This window comes from Paramormyrops kingsleyae, chromosome 10 (assembly GCF_048594095.1).
Source record: "Paramormyrops kingsleyae isolate MSU_618 chromosome 10, PKINGS_0.4, whole genome shotgun sequence".
NCBI lineage: Eukaryota > Metazoa > Chordata > Actinopteri > Osteoglossiformes > Mormyridae > Paramormyrops > Paramormyrops kingsleyae.
Genome location: NC_132806.1, coordinates 18,414,518 through 18,438,113, shown reverse-complemented (window position 1 = coordinate 18,438,113; position 23,596 = coordinate 18,414,518). Strand labels below are relative to the sequence as shown.

The following is a 23,596-nucleotide window of genomic DNA, read 5'->3' as shown; positions in this document are numbered from 1 at the left end:
AAAGATGCACGTATACGACAAGTTGATATGCAGTCAAGTGACCTTTTACTCACATCAAAGAAAGCCAGATCGGAAAAGAAACCCTAAAGTTTGAAAAGGGCTCATGTCCACCTGGGTGACTGGATTACATTTATCTGAAACACAGAAGATAATGAAAACATCAGAAGGAAAAGACTAAATTTACAGCTAAATTCCACAATGAACAATTAACAAAAATAATTAAAAACAACAAAAGATAATTAATGGATGGAAAATCATATGTTGACTTAATACACATAGTCCATTATGTTTTTCTTCTGAAAAAAAATCAGCTTCTTCTTGCAGGAAGGAAAATGGCTATATTATCCATAGTCTGGCCTGACTAGAAAAGTACAATAAAAATCATATCAGCCAAGCTATATAATAATAATAAAAAAAAAAAAAAAAAAAAAAAAAAAAGGACAGGAAATGCAAGAGGCTGGAAAGTCAAACTTGTACGGATGGAGGCCATGACTTCAAGATTTGAATTTTTCCTTTTTGATCAGGACAATCAACATAGGGTTTACATAGTCAATGTCTAAATGTATAACACCATATATTCTCTTGTGCAGCATTTCAATTAAGTGCATTTGCTGATTTATTTATTAAATCTGTTCCGCTGATCGATCCACTGGTAACACCCCCACTCCATCAGTAAAATCAAAAGGAAACCATTAGAGGTTAAGCAATAGGCTAATGGGCTTGAACCATAAATGAGAATTCTCTAGGGCATTTTTACTTTTAACCAAGGACAGGAGTTTTAGGGTGCACTCAACAATGTCAATTTTTTTGAGTGTTGGTTCTTAGCACCAGTAAATGGCAAATTGGATCATTTATACATTTAGGAAGGACTGCAAGGCCAAAAGAGAAAGATGTCTGTGATATTTTATATGACAGCAAAAAACATGGATGTCATTTTACATAAGTTCTAAACAATACAAGAGATACAGATCCAGAGGCAGACATTGCTTCAGGTGTCCCTCTTTAGTCACATAAAATGCAAAAGTCACTTCAAGTATATAAACACCAGTTCAAAGAAAGAAATTAAAGCAATGTGAGAAAAGTTTAAATGTAAGAATTTACTTCACCAATGCTCTGTGTTTATGCTGCAACTACTCTGCACTTCATATTATGATTGGTTCTGTTAAAGGACACATTCTATTATTTAAATATTGAGCCTAAATGTGTGACAATGAATTTTAAAGACTGTCACTCCACAATAGCTTTCTAGAATTTACCTTTGAAACTATTCCAAATTTTACTGGGTCTTTCACTTCTCCAATGATCTTAGGCGTCAGCTTAAGTCAAAAATAATCACATTGCGTACATAATATACACATTGCTGCACTGGCAAAAAGAGAATACCCCCCTCGCCCGCTCACAATTAATATGGCCTTTCACAAAAAAAATATATCAATGGATGGCAAACTAACATAATGACATTAAAATTGTATGCTTGTGTTCCCCATTATACATCATTTGGCTAGCACACATTGCATTGATTGCTTCATCTCTACTCAAATTACATTTTACTTATACCCCAGAACAATAGAAAACCAAGAATGAGAAGTTAACGATCATTAATGTTGTCTTGACCACACATGGGTAGTTTTAACTAACAATTTCATTACAATTCTTTTTATTCAATCAGCTTGGCGATGTAGAAGAGATGCACCACAGACAATTATGCTCTGCGCTTAAGCAGGAAAATTGTTTTATTCAAAAATGTATTCTAATTGGTCATAATGTGTCATGCAGCTAATCAAACCACAGAATAAATTAATATAGGGCATTTCACCTTCAAAGGGTTTGGCAAGGACTGATTAGTTGGGGTGGGGGAGGGACAGAAATACATCACTGAATATAATGCTTAATGCAACTCATGCCCTTACTTCACTCCCAATGACATCAGAGGTTTTCAGAAGTATCTGTATATTTCAAAAAGTAGATGAAGTAGCCAAAATCTAGACACTTGAATTTGAATAATAGGTAATAGAATAATTATACAATACACTGGTACCTGTAGTGCCACCATATGACCACAGTATCAAGAGCTACAAAAAGCATATTTTACAAGTAATTTCCTTTTTTTTTTAAAAATGATCCTATTAACGTTCAGCAGAATAGAACAGAAGGAAAACAATACTATTTAAACATACTATTTAAACATACGGTTTTAAACAAAAAGTGCTTGAATGATTCAGAATTATGCATTGTGTAATATTAATTACCCAAAATGTATTAGCATTCAACAGATTATATAAAGAGTAAACCTGAATCTAACTTGTACTTTTTAAATTTAAGAAGTACAGCACATTTCAGTGCTTACTAAGCTGACGATATAGTTGTATGGTCAATAACTGAATTTCAGGATCTCCACTTCTGATGTCAAGTGCTTTAACAAAGAAATCCAAAGCTTCTTTAAGCTTCCCTTCCAAGTGGCATTCTTTCCCTCTTCTCACCAGCTTTTCATACTCATCACCATGTGAAAATGACATATTAGAAACTATGGCAGGGACAATCTTACTCTGTGATGACCTACATTCATCCATTTTTTCATCAGAAGCCAGCTCAAGATCTCCAGTCGATTCTTCCAGATAACTCCCATCCCACTCACTGCCAGATTCTCTGCCCCTCCCCTGCTCCTCCTCCTCTTCATTCTCTGTGTTTAAAGTCTCTCCACTAGGTTCCTCCTCTTCCATGACGAACTCGCTTCCAGAGCCATCTACATCAGCTGCACTGCTGTGGTACTCAGAGGCCTCCTCCTCAGCTTCCTCCATGTCTTCATCTAAATCTTCCACATCATCCACTACAGCTTCTATTAAAGATCTTCGAGATGCAACAGATGTATTTCCACCTACACTCTTCCTGTGAGGTGTGGAACACGCCAAGACACTTCTTTCATGTCTAGGAGTAGAAGACCCCACTCCTTTGAAAGATTCCATAGGTGAACTTACCACTAAAAGACTTCCCTCATTGTCCTCATCATCACTGTAACAAATTGCCTGAGATTTTTTCTTTTGACGAACAACATGGATAAAGGATAACTCTGCTACTGACTCCTCATTACTTATGGAACAATCACTTGTGTCCTTCACCTGGGGGGCACTACCAAACTCACCACCAGAAATTTTCATTGGGTCTTCTTCTGTAGAGCTGCTGTCCATATGTAACTGGATGTCAGGGCTTGCTTCTTGAAGGCTACTTTCCTGGTTTTCAGGGGAAAAACTACCATCACTATCCTCCAACTGTAAATTAAAGTTTCCCTGAAAAGATTCAAGATGGGAATCCGTTTTAATTCCAGGATCAGCAACACTATCATGATCAAAATCTGAATTCTGAAGAATGGAGTCTCTCAACTTTGGTAAAAAATTTACCGGCTCAACTTCCTCTAATGGGGTACCATGAAGAGAGAGATTTTGGTCCTCTGGAGACTCTACATGTTTTTTTGAATTGGTAGATTTCAGCAAATCATGAGAAACACTTGCAGACTCTTTGGAAGCATGGTCATTCATAAGCAGAACATTCTTAGTAAGAGCAACATATGTCATGCTGCTCTCAGGTTCATCAGAGGAGTTTCCAGAAATATCAGCCTTTGCTTGAGATGCTACTACAAGAGATCTGTCAATTTTTAGAGTCTCAGACTCAACATACTTTTCCACAGAATCCACATAGGTATTACCAAGAACAAGTTCATTTAATTTCATGCTTACATTTTGAACATGTTCCTCAGTGTCAAACGGCGATTGCATGGAGACAGAAGTAAGCTCTGCTTTGACAGGAATTCTTTCAGCACATATATTTTGTTCATGTTCAGTGTGAGTGAGGTCTATAACTGAAGGACAGCTCCCACTGTCATCATTTAACCTGACCGGAGTGGTGGGCTCCATTTTTACAGGCGTTAGTTCAGGAATCACATTTTGGACATTCTCAGAGTCAGACTGGGTGAGGTCTACCACTGAAGTATGGTCATCACTGTCGCTACTACCTCTGACATGGAAGGTGGGTTCTAAGTTGACAGGATTTCTTCCTGAATTTTTGCTTTGTGAACCTGGCTGTCGGAGATATGCAGGTTCAGTGTTTGAAGCAATGCTCTCTCTAAATTTCATGTGCAGCTCTGACTCCACTTTCATTAGCTCATGTGCCTTCTGAACCCGGTTTTCAATGTATAAATGCGATTCCTCATTGTCTGGGTGGTCCTCGTGAGCTGCAGCATCATGAGAAAACATGAGGTCATGGTCAGAGACCCCAAACATATCCATAGTGTGCAAATAGGCAATATGCTCATCCAACTTGGGATCTGTTCGTCTCTGCTTAGAATGCATTGACTGCAACTGAAGCTGTGTTGTAGAGGTTCGGGTGTTTTCAAGTTTGAAGAGCTCCTTCAGCTCCTGTCGACTAAAATAACGGAATGGGTTCTTCTTATCTCCAGTAGTCTGTCTGATCAAGGAGTCTTTGAATACCTGCCTCCTGTATATCTTCTCTTCCACTGTCCCACAAGTGATCAACCGATAGATTACAACATTTTCCTTTTGTCCAATTCTGTAGGCCCGATCCACAGCCTGTGCATCAGTTGCTGGATTCCAGCTAGGGTCAAAAATGACCACTCTGTTAGCTGCAGTTAGTGTGATTCCAACACCTCCTACTTGAGTAGTCAGAAGAAACACAGAGTAACTTGAATTTGTCTGAAAAAGGGCAATGCGCCTCTCTCGTTCATGTAGATGAATTATAGTGCCATCAATCCGCACCAGCTTGAAACCTTTGTTAATCAACACCCTCTCAATAACGTCCAACATTTTCCTTGACTGTGAGAAAACAAGAGTGCGACAGTTTTCTTCTCGCAGTCTCTCCAAAAGAGACACAAGAAATGTCAGCTTGCCAGATTCTGATATGAGGGTCTCATCAGATATATTATCAATTCTACAAGCAGCAGATTCATTGTCATCTAGGTTTCCACTGCTGGGGCTGGCTCCCTCTTCCAGACCTAGCTGAGCAACAGCTCTAGCAGACAAGAGTCTGGGATGGTCACACAACTTCTTCAGAATGTTCAGTTCTACTAGTGGTGTGCGAGTTGTCATGAGCAGTTCTTTGATGTGATCAAGTGATATGAACTGGTTGTAAATGTCCTCCTGGACTGCACTTAGGTATGTCCACACAATCAAGTCATTTTTTCTTGTCAGAGCTGGCATCTCACCAGCATTTGGGTTCTTGTTCTCCTTGTCTTCCAAAATCAGAGCATCAACAGTATTTGCTGAATTCTGCTTCTTCTTTTGAACATCCTGCTTTGTTCGCCGTAAGAAGTAAGGCTTTATGATGCTCATCAAATTTTCTGAAATTTTTAGGCCAAGGGCCCTTTCTCCAGGAGTTGCATCCTTCTCCCTGGCTCGAGTGATGGGGTTCTCATACTCAGCCTTAAAGGTTTTAGATGTGCCAAGTAGAGCTCCTTGACAAGCAAAGTCAAAGAGTGCCCACATCTCCCTCAAATTGTTCTGCACGGGGGTGCCAGTGAGTAGGATACGATGCCTAGCTGGTATGGAATGTGCACTTTTAGCAGTTTTAGTTGAAGACGTCTTAATTTTGTGTGCTTCATCGAGAATAACGTAATCCCATGAGAACTCCTTGCCACTGTAAGATGCAAGAAGCTCCCAATTGTTAATCAGCATTTGGTATGTAGTTATTAGAACACCACCTCTTCTCTGAATCTTCTCCAAGTTCCTATTGCGCTCAGTTTTATTAGTGCCATGGAACTCCTTAACCCTCATTCCTGGTGTCCACTTTGCAAATTCTTTTGTCCAATTCCCAATTAAAGATGTAGGCATTATAAGAAGGGTACATTTGACCAATTCAGAATCATACATTCCAGAAAGAAATCCAATAATCTGAATGGTTTTTCCCAATCCCATATCATCAGCTAAAATACCCCCATTTTTGCCATCTCTATGCAAGCCATAAAGAAATGCTATTCCTTCTTTTTGATGTTCATACAGTTTATCATACAATTCTTTGAAGAGCATTAGGCCACTGTCATTAACATTAACAAACTCGTCATCCTCGCCCTCCGATGTCTGACGTGCCATTTCTTCTATGGCCTCTTCAATCATCTTGATTCTGCTTTGAAGTTTTTCACTGGGATGAATTTCATGTGCCAACCGGAAAAGCTCTAAGGACTTTGACATGTCACCTTGCCGAGCAGCAGTTTTGCCCTCTTTAACATACCTGTATTTAAAATGAAAAATCATAAGATGAAAAAAAAATTGCCAATAGCTAGTCAACGAAGTTCTTGATTTATATCTAAATAGAAAAAGATTAAATACATAAGGCACCTAGGAGGAAAAAGTACTACAAACTAAAGGTGGATGTATCCATTAAATAATAAAATAAAAAAAAAGTTTTAGCAATACAATGTAGTAGAGCTGGGTGATATGGCCTAAAAATAAAATCTGATTTTTTTCACAATAAATCTAATTTTTGATTTTAATCGATTTTCCCAATCCCCGATCAAACTATAGATGTCAAATAAATGGTTCAAAACAAGTTAACTTTATAGTTAAAGTGCAATCTGACAAGCCAAAAAATATGCTTGTAAGTGAGATGGCAGACCACGCCATTGTAAACAATTTTAGAAAATTGTAAAAACTTTAAGCATGTTAATGAATCCCGGCTTTTCCACAGCATGTATGGGGGGCATCATGTCTTTTGCAATATACATCGCGTCCGCGTTTGTTATCGCTTTCCACCGTGCCCCATTCTAATCATATGGCACACGGTTCGAAAACTTGTCAGGGACGGTTGCTTGCTTAACTTTGGATGTTGTGCTGGTGCTGCGGCTATTTTCATTTTGCTGGGAGCTGCACTTCTCCCACTCAGCTGTGTGCCTCTGCTTTAGGTGCTGGAATAAATTTGTCGTGCTGCTTCCTTTGGTTGCAAGTTTTCAAACAGACTTTGCAACGAGGACTTCTTTGGTCTGTGTCTGACAGCACAAAACCGAACCATTTAATTGGCATGTTGTTCGTGAATCCGCTACAGTGTTTGGGTGCGCCGCACTAATTTACCCGTGACGAACGGTATGTCGCATTAGTTTTAATTTATAATTTTGTGTCGTGTAAATAGTTGGCTTCCCTGTCTGGGCTACTGCTAGTATTAGCCCAAAAGTAGCCATTAAAAAAATAGCACCTTCCATTTTAAACGACACTCTCCATGTTGTTTATTTGTGCTCTGTATGCGAGTCCGTTGCATCAAAAATATTTTATAGGACTGCAAAACAACAGTACCAAGTGGCCCCGTTTGAAGTATGTGATATTGTTTGCGTCAATGTGTTTGACTACATTTTGTCTGGACAATGTTTAAAGTGCACGGCCACCTTAAGTGGAGCACAGCTGTAGCCTTAACATACAATGTCTCAATCAATTAAAACTATTCAGCAATCCAATACCTTAGATATAAATATACATCCATTTTTTTCTGGAAATGCAAGGATTAAAAAAATCCGAAATGTTCAGATATCGTTTCAGAAACATAAATAAAAACATTGTTGAACATTTGTACAACCTTTTAAAAACCTGTTTTTGAAAAGCATTTTATTTTCTAGGAATAAAAAAAAAGTTTGATGATCATGGTACTTAGCTATTTTAACTTAAATTTACCCCCTCCCACAGAGGTAATAATGTTAATACTCTGTTTATACTCTGCCCCATGCTGACAGAAGGGAATTAGGTATAAAAAAAAGTGCCGAGCAAAAGATTTACCTCCCATACGCAAGTCTATGCGAACAAAAATACCTACACAACAATTAAATAATCATTTAAAGGACCAAAAATTTCAGTATTTAAGTGGCAATATTCATTTCTGGCAGGGAAGATTATATTTTTAAATTATATGTACAAGTAGAAATATTTCTCTTTCACTTAAACACACCTTGGTTAAAAAATGGGGTATCAAAACTAGGAGACCAAGTGATGTACTTCACTGAAGTGACATGCAAGTATAACAGCAAACAAAACATGCAGCCGAAAGCTTAAGTACTTACTACTAAGGCATAAGAAACAATTTAACAACACTGTACTACCCAGCAAACTAACAAAATTACTGAACAATAGTATTAACAAGAACCCATACATTTATTTGTATACAATACCAGTCAAAAGTTTTTGCACGCCACTGTTTTTTGTCACTTTTCCGACTTATTTCATAAACTGTAGTTTTTTTTAATTATTGTTAAGCAATGCAAAGTTGAGTGAACAACTATAAATGAAAATATAAGTAAAACAAAAGTTTCCTTCGCAACATGTAGAGTAAGTAAATGCATGCTTGACATCCTATTAACTGGTTGTGTGGTGATGGCAGTCAAATTTTAGGTTGTCCTTTAATTATAAATGCACTAGTTAACGGTTTCATCCCGTGAAACTGAACAGTATTTAATGTCCCTTGTAGAAGGAAGTGCTACAGGAAATAACTTTGATGAATCAGAGATCAGACACTTTTTTGCTAATAAAGGTACACAGATGGTGAATATACTGTAAATGTATTTGTTGAAAAAGAATATTGAGCGTATTTTTTAGTAGATGTCAAGTAACATGCAAAAACTTTTGAATGGTAGTGTACATTTATATCAGACATCGCACTGTAAATTTGGCTACGTCGGTAAAGTTAGTTTGCGGTTCGTTTTTCACGTTGAAAACGGCCATAAAATCCTTATATATGCACGAAAATGTGAATATGTTTTTATGGGTTTACACGCGATATATGGACAAATTATCACTTGTTAAATTTTTCACAAATCAGGATGTTTAATATGAGACGCTTCTGGAGTCAAGGATGTCTGGTTTTGACGTGAGAAGCTAATGAAAAATAGCCAAAATACATTAAAGGCTGTTTTTACGTAATGTATTTGTATTTTCTGAATTCACATATCTGGACTATCACAAGAAGCCATAATTCGTATTTTTTCGTGCATATATAAGGTTTTCATGGCCATTTGCAACGTGAAAAGCGAACCGCAAACTAACTTTACTGACGTAATTTGGCTCGGGAACATTTACGGCAGAAATCCAAACCGGTCAACAAATTTCACACATAACTTCACTTTAACTGCATGTGAAAAGTGTGCCAAGTACCTGTGATATGTCTCCATTTCGTCTGAATCCAATAACGATGACCTAAAAAAAGGAAAATGCTTATTGATCAAAACAATGCCATTTTTTATTTTGTGCTTTTTCAAGCATTGTTCTAAACACGAGTCCACCCAGCAAGTGAAAAAACAAACAAAAAAAGCTGTTAACTTACTTTTGCATCTTTTCCGTCACGTCAATAACTGGTCCGTCATTTTCGTCGCAATTGCGAGACATCGTCCCGATACGTTCTGGTAGTTACCATGAAATTAAATCAGAACATGTAAAACTCAGCAACCAAAAGGTACAAGATGTGTAAACGGAACTACTTTCCACCGCGCCAAATTTGTTTAAACCAAGTACTTCCGCACATGCCCAGTTTCTCCGTGCACTAGCGCCAATGGGGATTTCCTGACGTAATATGAGTTATGTAAGGTTATGTAAGGTAACGGAAGTAACGAACTGGTAGTGCGAGATAATGTGAAGTTGCCGAACCATGGTTACGGAGAACTGCAGAGTCTAGTGATGGCAAAACGAAGCTTTTCAAAGCACTGAAGCTTCCTTTTCAAGTGTGTCGAAAAATGGTTCAGTACTCGTAGCCTTCCGAAATGGTGACCATTAGTGACACCAAGTGGTCAAATAAGGAAATAACACTTAATTTTGAGTGAGTGCAGTGAATCTGAATATTTATAAATTGGTAAAAATTCTAATGGTCTGTAGTGCGTCATGAAAATTAATGACCTGGTGAAATTGAATGTGACTTCTTGTGGACTGGGAAACCATTGGGAAGGGGTGCTTGTGTAACAGAAGAGGGGCCATTAGTATACAGATTTTTATTCAGGAAAAGTATTTGTTCAACAGTTGGTTACGTTTTTTATTCACCACTTCTCCTGCTTTGGAGAATATCCGCTCACATGGAACGGAGGATGCTGGAGTGCATAAAAACTGTACTGCAAGTTCGTATAAGTGTGGATACACAGCCTGCTGCATATCCCAGAACCTCAAAGGGTCTTCAGTACGTGGTATATTGGGGTTACTGAGGTTCACGCCTTCGGATCACCATGGTCACGTGTTTAGGGTAGAACGGAAGAAGCATCGAAGTTCTGCTTCAGAATGCACTGTATCGTTTTTTTTACACATGCCTCGGAGCTTCGGTGTCAAGCTTAACATCACTAGCAGAGTCGTTATGTACTTTTAGCTGACCTTACACTCGTCGAAACACTGGAGTTTATCTGTACCGTCACGCTTTTGTTCAAAGCAACATACACATTAGGCCACGGTTGTCAAACTCCAGTCCTGGGGGGCCGGGGCCCCTGTATATTTTTGGGTTTCCCCTCATTTAACATGCCTTATTCAAGTCCTTCTGCTAATTACCACACAGCTCTTGAGCCAGATCATTTATTGTGGAACAGGGAAAGAACTAAGCTACACAGGGCTCCGGCCCCCCAGGACTGGAGTTCGACACCCCTGCATTAGGCAATTATACATCACAAGCAAACCGCTCAGTCAATGTAGGTGTAAGTGCAGATTCCAGGAAGTAACAGGAAGTGCACGTTAGCATTAGAACAATGTTACACGTTTCGTTACGCAGTTCCGTATTAGCAACTTCTCAAACCCTTTATTTGGAAAAATAATCCCTCCTAAGTTGACCGTATACTAAATGAAGTATTTTTATTGTCAGTACTTTGTTAAATATCAATTGGAATGTGTATCTCTCCTAACCAGTATTCCAGAACAGGTATATGACGATGTCGAAATTAGCCCTTTCAATATAGCTTGTGTTTTATCAAATGATATTTTAGTCAAATTATTATATATATTACAAATAGAATTCTATCTATCTATCTATCTATCTATCTATCTATCTATCTATCTATCTATCTGTCTGTCTGTCTGTCTGTCTATCTTCCAATTTTATCTACGGGATCACCAAATTAGATTTATTCATATCTTTTTGTGTAACATCAGAAGTTGTTTCTCCATGCACAGATGCTTATGTTAAAATAATACTGCAAAAGCAATACATTACAAATGAAAAGATGCCTTTCAGCCACACTTGTTAGGATTCATATTTAATGTATTAATAATTTATTATTAATGCATTAATTAATAGTTTACCTACTACTAACTAGAATGACATTTAGGACTGTATAAAAGTACCAGCTTATTGCAACTATTCATTTACTATCATATGTATAAAGAAATGTCCATTGATGTAATCTAAACCGGTTCCTAGCTAATTATCATTTACGGCCTTGTGTTTGGGGAAATTTGGCTTGTAGCTGCCATTTTGAAATGTCGAGTGACTCCCTAGATTTTAATGTGCTATAAATATTAGCTTCATGGCCATCTTAGTGAAGTCCATTCTTGTGCTCCAGGAGTTGGAACTAATTCAGTTTGTTGATTTTAACAGATTTTTTTTATTGAATGATGCATGAATTATTGTTGAGAAGGTATCAACTAAAAAGTATCCAGTTTATTTATTATTTTCTCTGCTTCTTGTCTCTTGTTCACAAATACATGCTCCGCCTTCCTCTCAGAAATCTTATGTTGTCACAAAGTCAGTCACAAGCTTCACACATACCATGTAGCAATTTAAAGAAAAACATAATGCAGTGGAAAATAATCAGTAGGGTTTATTTGGTTTATCTTTGATAAGACACATTGAGTCCTTTTATCCATCTTGACACAATTTCTTCTGAAGGCATTGAATTTTCATGGTGTAGTATTCCTGAAAAACATTTAATTTGAATTAAAAATACCCTGCTGCATCCTGCTCATATAACACATTTCAACACGTTGTTATGGCTAATTTTAACCACTAGGTGGAAGTCTAGATTTAATTTTAGATTAATTTCCCCCTATGTGCTCTCTATTTAAGAAAGCTTAGCATAATGTTAAGTTTAGAAAAGTAAAAACTTATCAAAAATAGTTTGGTTTGTTAACCAAATCTTTTTTCCGTTTTCCCCTGGATTACGTAATAGGGAGAGGGCTCTCATCTTTCTTGTCAGCATGCTTTCAATGTAAAAATCTTGGATTATTTGATGGATGTGTTTTTTTTCCCTCTGCGCATAACGTTAAAGAGGGACTGCACAATTTAAGAGCACTAACTTATTTCTCCTGGCAAGGCTGAACATTTGAGGAACTACTATCATTTTTTATTATGATGTTCAGAATGTGTTGCTGTTGAAAGCCATGGATTTTTGAAAGCTTTCCACTGGATTCATATCGATCTTTACTTGCACATGTTCCAATGAAAACCGCAGCAGATTTTTCCAGCATTTCACATTAGACTAAATGAATCTCCATTCTTGTGAGTGCTTGTGTAAGATATAAAAATGCTGTTAGCACAATAATACCATGGAGTACAAACTGATTAGATTATACTATTTGCTTAAGCCATCTAGAACTGAGCTGCAAAGTATGGACTTTTAACTTAATCAAAAAACAAAACTGAAACTCTGTTTCTGCAATTCCAGGGATGTTTAATTATCATGCAAATTAAGGAGATGTCTGATTTTGCGACGGGTGTTTGACAGCATCATCAACATGTGTCCTTAATCTTTGGTGATTAATACTTGTCTCCATGCAGCCAACCAGAATTTACAGATGGTTAGAGCTTCGGCCTCTTATCTGTCCCTCTAAGTGTGCCTGCCGAGATAATGCTTGTAGGCCCCTCCACCCTGACCCAGTAACGCTGTCTCTAGCTGGGCCCTATTCAGTGAAAAATAGGGCAGGTGCTCTAGTAGATATGGAGATGAAGTGGGTAATGTGGGCAGGTCACTGACACCAGGGTTTGTTCCAGACTTGGTCCTGGCTTAATGCTGACAGCCAGTGGATGAAGAACGCTGGAGTTTCCGCCGTGCTCTTTTTTGTTTTTTTGGCAATTGAAGGAGTTGGCTGACTTGCAATGATTCCTGCCCTCGTGCAACAGTAACAAGTGCAACGTGGAGGCAAGCCATTAATGCAGTTGGCTCTCGAGACTCAGAGAGAGAGAGAATGGGGGGGGGGGGGGAGGATTAGTGGTTGTCAGTGTTTTCGTCTCCTGTGCGAGGCTGTCCTTCAAGTAACGTTTGCCAACTTCTCCTGGATGTGGCAGTAGTGTACAGCACATGCTGACTGCATGCCTTATTCTCTCTCTCTCTCTCTCATTATACCCATCCCTGTTTGTGAAGCAAGAGCTGTAGAGAGAGAAGAAAAAGAGGAGGGCTGGTCCTGTGCTCTGGGCAGGGCCTCTTACCAATCATAGGGGTTTCCCCACCTCCTGCCTGGCTCAGTCCATGTCTCTCTCTCTCCCCGTACACATCGAGGGAGGGCAGAAAAGTGCTCGGCTGAAAAATTGATAAGCAGCTTCTGTTTTTCCCGTCAAACGCATTCCAGCTGTAGAGCGGCAGCGAGCCACTTCTGCTGCGTGCGCGGAGCACAGTGCAAGAAGGAAAAAAAAAACAGGAGACGGCCACGTGAGGGGAAGGAGAGAGGAAGCGTGCCAGGCTTCAGGGAGGACCCTGGAAACCGGAGCCTTCTCCAAGGAGCAGCACCTGGGACAGTGGGCACAAGCAGACACCGAGAGTCACGCACACATCCTCTCACACGCACGTGTGTGCACAACACAGGCTGGTATAGGCAAGACTGAGGGGGAAGCAGACTCTGCCCTCTCAAGTGTGGCACCTGTTCCTCCAGAGGCGGTCTGCCATGTCAGAGGAGGAGTGCCGCTCCCCTATCGGCCTGGACTGCTGCAGCTGCTGCCTGGACCTGGCCAACAGCTGTGATGGAGAAGGTGGCCGGCTGAGCAGTGGGGGTATGGGGAGTCCCACTGTCACCCACTTCCGGCAGCTGCGCGATCAGCTGGTCTTCCAGAACCTCAACACAGACAAGCTCAACAATATCATGCGCCAGGACTCCTTGGAATCAGTGGTGCGGGATCCCTGTTACCTGCTGAATGAGGGCATCTGCAACAGCAACATTGACCAGACCATGCTGTCCATCCTGCTCTACTTTCACAGGTAATGGAGGTCACCTACATGTTCCTCCGTTCCTCACTTTTGCACACTCAACCTCCGGCCACTTTTCTTATGTGTTTATTACCTGTTACCCGCATCATAAATATGACCTTCAGTGCAATTATAGCTGTCATTAAAAACGGTATTACTTAAGTTCTACGTTCTAACTCACTTGTTTTCACGGTATGAGTTTCTCCAACATGTAAACTCATGTAATCTTTAGCACTTAATGGGTCCCGATGACAAATTAAACTAGTTGTCGCTGAACTTTTTCATGCACACAACCTAAGTCTGGTGACAATGATCAGCACCTGATGATTACGTTTAATGACCTCTTAAGTCTTAACCTTTAAATATTTGTTGTGTAGGTGTAGGTGTAGGGCTTAGGATGAGAAAGGTGAAGCAGGTCACCCTTTTACAGCTATGCCTGACCATGTGGAAGAATTTGCAATTTGTTAGACTTGTACACTTTTGGACACTTAAATGTCGAGCTATGGACACTCCTATTTATCATCAGCATTTTGTCTGACTGCTTGCTTGCCTTTTTATTTATTAATTTCTTTGTTGGTTTGATTATGTTTGTTTGTTTGTTACTCTTGGTTTGCGCCTGTTCATACATTTATATTTACGTGCTTCACCACTTGCTGATCTTTCAAGTATCGCTGGCAAGTCAAATTAAGGAATTAAAACGAAAATTAATGTGAAGCTAAAAACACAAATGTATTTCGTTGTAGAAGTGCTATGCTTTAGTTGCAATGTCAGGGCACCTTCTTGGTCTGTTTTTTCACTCCATGTGCTCATTGGGTTTCCCATAGTCCCAAGGCATGCTTCTGGTGACTTTACACTGTCCTTACTGTGTCCTGTAGTAGACAGGCCCCCTGATCAGGGCGTACCCTGCCTGAAGCGCTGTGTTTCCAGGGCAGGGCTCCAGATCAATCATAACTGATAAGCAGTTACTGAAAATAGACCACACTGTAACTGCAGTTGCCACCATTTCAAGATGAATTTAAAACAAAATGTCTTTATACGTTTTTTGTTTTTAATTATTATTAAAATAAGATGTATTCATATTCCCACAGGACCAAATGTTTACTGCAACTGTAAGTACATTATAACAGGCATTGTTAAACAGATTTCTGGCACTTTGGGAATTATAAATTCGTGTAACAGAAGGAGAGTCATAAAAATAATCCAGGTGATAGGAACAACTTGGTCCCCCGTCTGACACTCTCAAAATTGCACCATAATTTGCATTGCAAAAGCCGAGCGAATTCCTGCCTGGAAACGACAGGCATCAGTGTGCTGGTGACATTGCATCAGCCAGACACCTTTATCCAGGATGTCACCCAGCTACGCAGAACCAGACAGCATTTCGGTCAATACTTCCTCACTGAAGGTTAAAGATTTACGAGGAGAAAGAAAACAAAAACACAGACTATTACACAAAGTAATAAAAGTGTTTGCGTTGCAGCGACAGGCATGCCACGTTGGCTCCTTATACTTTCTAGGATATCTTTCTAGAGTAGAAGTAAATCAAACCTGTCACATGAAAACCTTGTTTTATTGCTCAAGCAGTTTCACTGCTGTGAAAATGTACACGTATGTTTGACTGTTCTACTCGCGTTACTGAAGCTCTGTGTCATGTAAGGAATGACTGAGGAGATAAATGTAAGCATGTGTACTTACACAATGCCTTTGCGATTTATCTATGTGGAAAACAAACAAGCAAAATTATACATTGTTACAAGCAATATAAATCACTGCAACATGAGAATTAACCTCTTTGTTAACATTCAGCCTTTTTCTCGATTTGTGACTATGTCTAATAATAATCATAAGACCAGGGTATGTTGGCGATAAAACTCCATAACTTATGCCTTGTAAATATCTGATCCGCATCAGCTGCTGTTAAAATCCCTGGGAAATTCAGTTAACATGCTATTTACTCACTTTAAGTATGTGGCATCGGAAAGTTTGCCTGGTTACACGTTTTCAGTCCTCTTAAGAATTTCTATTGTTGAATAAGTGAGTGTAGTGTTGCATCATAATCTTGAACTGTTATGCTCTGAATTTCAGGTTTGCTTCATATTGCTAGTAATTTTGGCCATGTCAGCTGAGTGTTTATGGATATTTTTATTACAGAAACTTCAAATCGAATCAAGTGAGAGAAACTGTGCACACTACCTGTCCGAGCAAGCCTACCCTTAATCACAATCACAAGAGCAATTCTCACATCATAGCAAGATAAGGTGAAATGCACAAAAGTTTCTTAGCAGACAAGAAGATTTCACTGAAAAAATATTATCTTATCAGGAGTAATGTACTTATTATTTTTTGAAAATAGATCAAATCCTGATATTTTGATAAATACTTTGAAAAGAGCACTGTAAATGAGAACTCCAGACTATAAGGACAGACTTGTGAAGACAGAGTGACATCCACTTTGGGTCTGTCCCAGTCTGCATGTTGCATAATGTGCCATGGGATGGATTTCATTCTCTTCATATTCTCTAGAATGTCTTTTTCTGCTGTACATTTTCTCCCAGCACTCCTAAACCGGGGACCCTTGTTTTCTGAACAAGAATCATTCCATGTTTGTTTTTCTTTGTGATTCAGTGGGTGTGGCAGTCTAAGAGGACATAGAACAGGGAGTAACAGCCATCCTTGGCAAGAGCTGGACATTGCTGCCATTTTGCACACCCAGAGAAACTCAATAGCCTCTGATACAAAAAGCAAGGCTTGTTAACTTTAATGTGATGAAATGCCCACAGCTGTTTGGGAGCCAACTGCAATGCACATGGTAATCAAACCTGATTCTACTGTCCTTTCTGCCCCGGTGATCCAGTTACTGTAGTGTCTCCTGAGTGTTCCTTGTTTCATAGGCATCCAGCCAGGTATCATCCCCTGGCCTTTGATATGCTGCAACCTTCTGTGACAGTGAATCCAAATGCAAATATGCTTGATAAGGGGTGAATCTCAATACCAAGTGCGTAAAGACTGTACTTATGGTCTTGGCAAGACCGGTCTTGCGAACTTGAATCATGTGCAATGAATCATGGGATTGGTTTGGCGGGGTTTGCAACTGATGTATCCTTGGAATTTGGGCTGGAGCAAGACCAACATCCAGGGATTTTTACCGTCCTCGTGTAACTCCTATGCATTTATATTGGGACTTCACAGAAACATTTAAGAAAGATGTGATGATATTCACAAAGAAATTGGAGGCTGTATCTAGTCCTTTGCTTGGTACTAATGAAAGTCTGACCAGTCTGTCAAATTTTCCCAAGACTAAAAACAGAGGCACCTGTTTAATTGTCTGCTAAATGAGGAAGATGTTTTTTTCTTTTGGCTCTTGTGGTGAAGGCCACAACTGTACACAGGTTCTGTCTCAGCAACAAAACAACATCAGCATAAAATTAATGTTTGCACTGTTGCTTAGCTGGATAACTTGCCATATTTAAGGTACCCCAGTTTAAATGGACATTATCTTTGTTAACTGACATTTTAGCCCAGACAACCTTAAATGTGACAAGTTATCTGGCTAAGAAAGAAATGCAGCTTTATGATACAAGCCCCCGGTCTATGAAAAGTATGATTGTTTTTGTTTCGACAGATTTCACTGTTATGACTGCATGTACCTCACTGCTGTACACAAGCAGTGAGAGCTGTCAAACTTTGGCCAAGGGTGATAAACCTTGTCATTATACTTTGTCACCCCAGATTGCTCTCTATTCATGAGAGAAATTAGACTCTGAACCAACAGTGGGTGATTATGCATCCATTAAATGATTATCTTTCCCTGACTAATGGGTACTTAATTTGCTCTGATCACAGTAAGCAAGACCATTGTTGATAGCTACCTACTAAGACTTTCAAAGCTGTCTCCCATTACTCAGCCATATAGTGTTTTAATTTGAAAATGTTGCATTTCATTCTTTTTCTATTCTATGAACTATGAAAAATAAGTTTGATGCGGTATTGCCTAATGGATGCATTGGTCTTGACTGCAATGGATGGAGCTTGAATGTGCTAAGAACAGTCTTTCTGCATTATCCTCGATCTGGTTCTTTTATTTGAACTGTCCTAAGCCCTTTATGTGCCTTTCCATCTTATTGTTGTCCAAATATGTCACACATATGTGAGTAGCTCAAACAGCTGTAGTCCTACACACGTAGGCACCTGGAAGGTGGCTGCTGTGGTAGATATGTAGGGCGGCCTGAAAGGTGGTGCGGCATTCAGAGTGGAGGCCTCAGCGGTACCTGTGCTGACATCACGCATTCCTGTGCTCACCCAGCGAGCTGAAGGCAAGCACCGGAACGCCGTGTTCTCCAGTCACCTTCTCAAGAGCTCCTGGTTGTGCTCTGTTTAAATATTGACTCTGGTAGCAAACACACAGGGAAAGCAAAATGTATACAGGCTCATATTTACATGAAAATCGAACAAAGACGACAAAAAGTTGGGACAGGGGCAACAAAAGACTGGAAAAGTTGTGTAATGCTAAAACACAAGACCTGGTTTAATAGCTCACAACTAATTAGGTTAATTGGCCATTGGTCAGTAAGATGATTGGGTATAAAAAGAACCTCCCAGAGAGGCAGAGTCTCTGTGCAGTGAAGATGGGGAGAGGTTCACCACACTGTGTGGGCAAACAGTGCAACAATTTAAGAATAATGTTCCTCAATATTGCACAAATATTGCAAAGAATTTGGGAATTTCATCATCTACAATACATAATATCATTAAAAGATTCAGAGAATCTGGAGAAATATCTGCAGGCAAGGGAAAAGGCTGAAAACCAATACTGGACAGCCGTGATCTTCAGGTGTTCAGGCGGCACTGCATTAAAAACAGACAATCCTATACTGGAAATCACTGCATGGGCTCAGGAACACATCTGAAAGCCATTGTCTCTGAACACAGTTTGTTGGTGCCTCCACAAATGCAGGATGAAACTCTACCATGCAATGAAGAAGCCATATCTAAACATGATCTAGAAACGCCACCGACTTCTCTGGGTCCAAGCTCATTTAAGATGGACTGAGTCAATATGGAAATCTATCCTGTGATCTGACAAATAAACATTTCAAATTCTTTTTGGAAATCATGGACGGTGCTCCTCCTGGCTAAAGAGGAGAGGGACCATCCAGCTTGTTATCAGTGGACAGTTCAAAACCCAGCATCTGTGAGGTTATGGTGGTGCATTAGTGCCCATGGCTTAGCTTGCAATTCTGTCAGAGATAGCCATGGATATTTCAGCAAGACAGTGCCAAACCACCTTCTGCATGTATTACAACAGCATGGCTCCATAGTAGAAGATTCCGGGTGCTACACTGGCCTGCCTGCAGTCCAGACCTGTCACCCATTGAAAAAATTTGGCGCATCATGAAACGAAAAATACGACAAAGGAGACCCTGGACTGCTGAGCAGCTGAAATCCTATATCAGACAAGAATGGGACAACATTTCACTTTGAAAACTCCAGCAACTGGTCTCCTCAGTTCCCAGACTTTTATAGAGTGTTGTTAAAATAAGAGGTGATGCAACACAGTGGTAAACATGCCTGCCACCACTTTTTTGAAACTTGTTGCTAGCATCAAATTCAAAATGAGCAAATATTTATCATAAAACGATAACATTTCTTGGGTTCAACATTTTGATATGTTGTCTTTGTTCTATTTTTAATTAAATATGGATTTATATGATCTGTAAATCATTGCATTCACATTCACATTCACATTTTACACGGCGTCCCAACTTTTTCGGAAACAGGGTTGTAGAAAGTGATGTGCCAACCGGCGATTGTGCTGTTAGATGGGCGAGCGCTGGTGAACAGGGTGAGCGCTGGTGAACAGGGTGAGAGTTGGTGAACAGGGTGAGAGCTGGTGAACAGGGTGAGAGCTGGGACCAAGGGAAGCAATAAGAGTGTGTGTGACACACGAAACTGTGATTAAGAGCAGTCTGTTGCTGGCAAAGAATGCGGACGGGGCACTTTACGTCAAGTATCTGGTACTCCTCCGTGCCAGACGGTGCTGTTTGTCCTTTAGTCACAAATGCTGACTTTGCAGTGCTACATTTTTAGCTAGATCATACTGTAGCTCTACAGGATCGCATCAGTTTGATTTTATTTTGAATATAGTGGCAATCATCTATGCTGACTGGGCGAGGCTCCTGGTTTCTGACGATCCAGATTGATGAGTGATTTAAGGTTTAAGAGATGGAATGTGGTACTGGTTTTGGTACAGAAATATGCAGCTTAAGGTTGTCAGGGCATATTTGCATGACACATCCGTGGATGTTCTCGTATTAAACAAGTACAAGATGTTATCACCTCCTACAGCTCAGTCTTTAAGCAGATTACAGTGTAATATCTCCCAAGCTCCTAGTGATAGCTCGAGACCACTCTGATTCACTGACAGGATAACTTTTTTACAGCTTAAAGTGGGCTACATTGTATTCTGTCACTTGTCTTTCATGCTACTAAAGGGATTCTTCTTTTAAGAATGAATGTGCTCAGCATGAAATTTAAAAATGTATTCTGTAATGTTCGCAGAAGACAAAACTCAAAACTCTCTGAAATGAAGAGTTACTTTACATGTCAAGCCAAGGGGAAACCTGAGAAACGAATAGGAAGGTTGGTCAGAAACAACAAAAAAGGTATCATTCAATTTCAGTAACTTTGTAACAGTACTGTGCTTAATACCCCCCCTCCTTTTCCTGCTGCAATATGCAACAACCTTCACCAGTGTTGAGTATCATTTTTGTCATGGATGATCTTCAAAGGCACCTCATTTTGTCAACAACAAATTGATATGTTTTCTCACTCAAAACATATTATTTACTGAGATAACAAGTTGGCTTTTCTTAAAGAAAGTCACATGTCACATCCTGCAATGACAAACTTTATAATACACGATATCCAGTAACCATGCTTTGACTTTCCCAATGAGGCTGAGAAATGTGATTCACCATTTATTTGTAACATACCCTGTAGTTCCCCTTTTTAACAATAGTGATGCCACCCCTGTTTGCCAGTCCAGAGTTTCTCACTTTAAAGGCAACATTGTAGAAGCACATCAACCACATCTCCCCAACAACATCTCTTGACAGATTTCATCTACCTCTGCTGCCTTCCCACTATGGAGGCCTCTAACCTGCATAGTGACTTCAGTTGCAGTGACAGACACTAATCCATCAGAAGCTTTCTACATTGTCTCCACTAGTCTCCGACTAGTTCTTCCACAGCTCCACAGTATCCCCAAAGTTGGTCAACAGCTCCCCATCCCAGCTGAGCGCAGCCTGAGCAGTCGAACTTCCTGAGGCGTTTGCCAAATAATCTTTGGGGCCACCAGATCGTTTTCCCCCATGGCCTCTCAAAGCTTCTCCCATGCTTGAGCTTTCACTTCTGTGACTGCTTTCACTACAGCTTTGCTGACCTTTCAGTTCCTTCCAAAGACTCGTAATTAGCGTATTCATTTTGTCTCTTTCTTTGGGGTATCAATGAGACATTCTGTTCTAAAAGAGAACAAATTGTCCAATTACGTGATGTACTCTGCGGAATTCCTCTAGTTATTCAACGTGGAGGAATTAAATGAACTCAAGCAAAATATTATCTGCAAGCACATAAATCATTTGTCAATATGTGTGAATTCAGTTCCACAATGAAGGACACCCCTTAAAATGCCATTGTAACCAGTGGAAGAATGAAAACCTACAATGGGCATTGGGATTAGAAGTATGACTGGACCTTATTAGCATCACACTTTACTCATGTTCTTTTCAAAATATAATTAAAAGGCAATAATGCGTTCAGAGTATTTCATACTTTTAATACAAAGAGACTTTTTGAGTTAGTTGTATTTGCTGTATTTCTCTTCTTTAGCAAATGTATGTATTGCTATACTGGAACAGTCTTTTGGCAGTAACAGGAATGAGTCACAGCAATTATATATTGTAGAAGGATTTAAACAAGAACACGTAAAAGAACAAGAAGACGTAAATCCCTTTTGCTAAAATAAAGTGTAGTAAATGTGATTAAGAACCGAAACATATTTTTAAACAATACTGAAAAAAGACATAAGATGTGTGGTCTTGTAGACACCAGTTTACTCTATCCCATTTCATTCTTCATTGCTGGCTTGCATCTGCAGTCTCAGGTTCCATCTGGGCTGGTCTGCCTTTGATGCTGCTTTGGTTCTGGGCACGGTGTTGGGCAGTGTTGGTATTGCCAATGGCTCAGACATGTTGTTGCATAGCAACATAGCATATTCTTCCCCGATATCCCAGCCCATACCATCAGAGAGTGCCACAGAAAACGCCATGAGAAAACCTGCAGAGCCCAGGTGTGTCACTTTCCAGAGACAGGCGCTTGTAATAGTTTGTTCAAACTTACTTTTGGCACAAATGCATGTATCTGTATCTGTCCCCTTTCCCCTGTATCAGCATAACACATAGATCTTATTTCTCCAATGTACACAGGATTTTGAATGGACTGATTCTGAATGGACCACTTTCAATAATATTTCTTCCCCAAACCCTTTGGGTGATTTTATGTTTATATCTAACAGCACTTTATTATTAGTATAAATCCTTAGTGTAAATAGTGCACAATATTTGCTGAGTTTTAAAGCACGAGTAATGGCATGGTGTTGATAAACGCCCTGTCCTGTTCTTTACAAGACGCAACACATCTCTCACTTTAATCTCACCACGTCTGTAATCTCACCATGCAGGCGTTATGCTGATTAAACAAAAGAAGGTTTTTGTTGCTCAGAATCCCGAAGGCAGGCTGTGTTTGAGTGGGTGGTGTCAAGAAGACATATGAGCAGGCCTGTTACATCTATCAGACGGTGCGTTACGCAGATGACAGTGACAGCTTTAAAATACGAGTAGTCCTTTAAAACAAGGGGGAGGTTTAAGTGATGTGGACACTGCTTTCTGACTGTTACATTGCTAAAGTTCAACCATGCAGGTTTAATATGATTTTAGGCTGCTAAAGAAAAGGGAGGGGTAGGGCCAGACACACCCATTCTGAGCTGCGCCCTGAAAGTGTATTACTGTACGTCACTTGTGTTGCGTGTTAACACCTTCACATTTAAAATAATGCTCCGTCTAATTAAACAGACAAAAGAAGTGTTTTGTTAGCGTATTTCTTAAATAGCGGGAGGAGTGGGAGTGTCACATTCTGGCTAGCTATCCTTTAATATTTGATTTGCCTATTGCCAATGCTCACTCCAATAGTTAGCATTCAAGAATTTTATGTAATGCTTGCAGGGCGAGGACGGGCAAAGGCTTACTGCTTGTCCTCATATCTTATCTAGTTAGACTCAGGCAATGGCTTCCATAAAGATAGTGAGGCCCCCTCTCAATAGCAGCCATCTGCACCAAGCCAGACTGAGTCCCTAGACAAGTTTGCTCGCTTATCCTCGCTGGGTATAGTCAGGCACTTAATTAGTCTGGGATCGGGTCATCTGTT

At 39.8% G+C, this 23,596-nt stretch overlaps 2 protein-coding genes across 2 annotated transcripts in view; one reads left to right on the top strand and one right to left on the bottom strand.

Annotated features, from left to right (window-relative positions):
• Positions 1 to 22: 22 nt before the first annotated feature.
• On the bottom strand, positions 23 to 9,626 carry ercc6l (excision repair cross-complementation group 6-like). The gene is made up of 3 exons (XM_023830548.2): positions 9,301 to 9,626; positions 9,132 to 9,173; positions 23 to 6,234 (listed from the first exon to the last, which is right to left on the bottom strand). The coding sequence occupies exons 1-3, from the start codon at positions 9,360 to 9,362 to the stop codon at positions 2,337 to 2,339; spliced, it is 4,002 nt and encodes a 1,333-aa protein (XP_023686316.2). The 5' UTR covers positions 9,363 to 9,626; the 3' UTR covers positions 23 to 2,336.
• A 3,760-nt stretch (positions 9,627 to 13,386) lies between these two features.
• tsc22d3 (TSC22 domain family, member 3) overlaps positions 13,387 to 23,596 on the top strand; it is a 38,716-nt gene continuing 28,506 nt past the window's right edge. The window contains exon 1 of the mRNA XM_023830531.2: positions 13,387 to 14,128. Within this exon, the coding sequence (XP_023686299.1) occupies positions 13,818 to 14,128 (311 nt within the window). The 5' untranslated portion in view covers positions 13,387 to 13,817. The remainder of the gene's footprint in view (positions 14,129 to 23,596) is intronic.

What these genes read in the sequence shown, in the direction of transcription:
- ercc6l (XM_023830548.2), bottom strand. Translation starts at nt 9,362, where the DNA reads ATGTCTCGCAATTGCGACGAAAATGACGGACCAGTTATTGACGTGACG. An exon ending in GTGACGGAAAAGATGCAAAA is followed by an intron (nt 9,174 to 9,300) that starts GTAAGTTAACAG and finishes TCCTTTTTTTAG; the next exon opens with GTCATCGTTATTGGATTCAG. An exon ending in GAAATGGAGACATATCACAG is followed by an intron (nt 6,235 to 9,131) that starts GTACTTGGCACA and finishes TTTTAAATACAG; the next exon opens with GTATGTTAAAGAGGGCAAAA.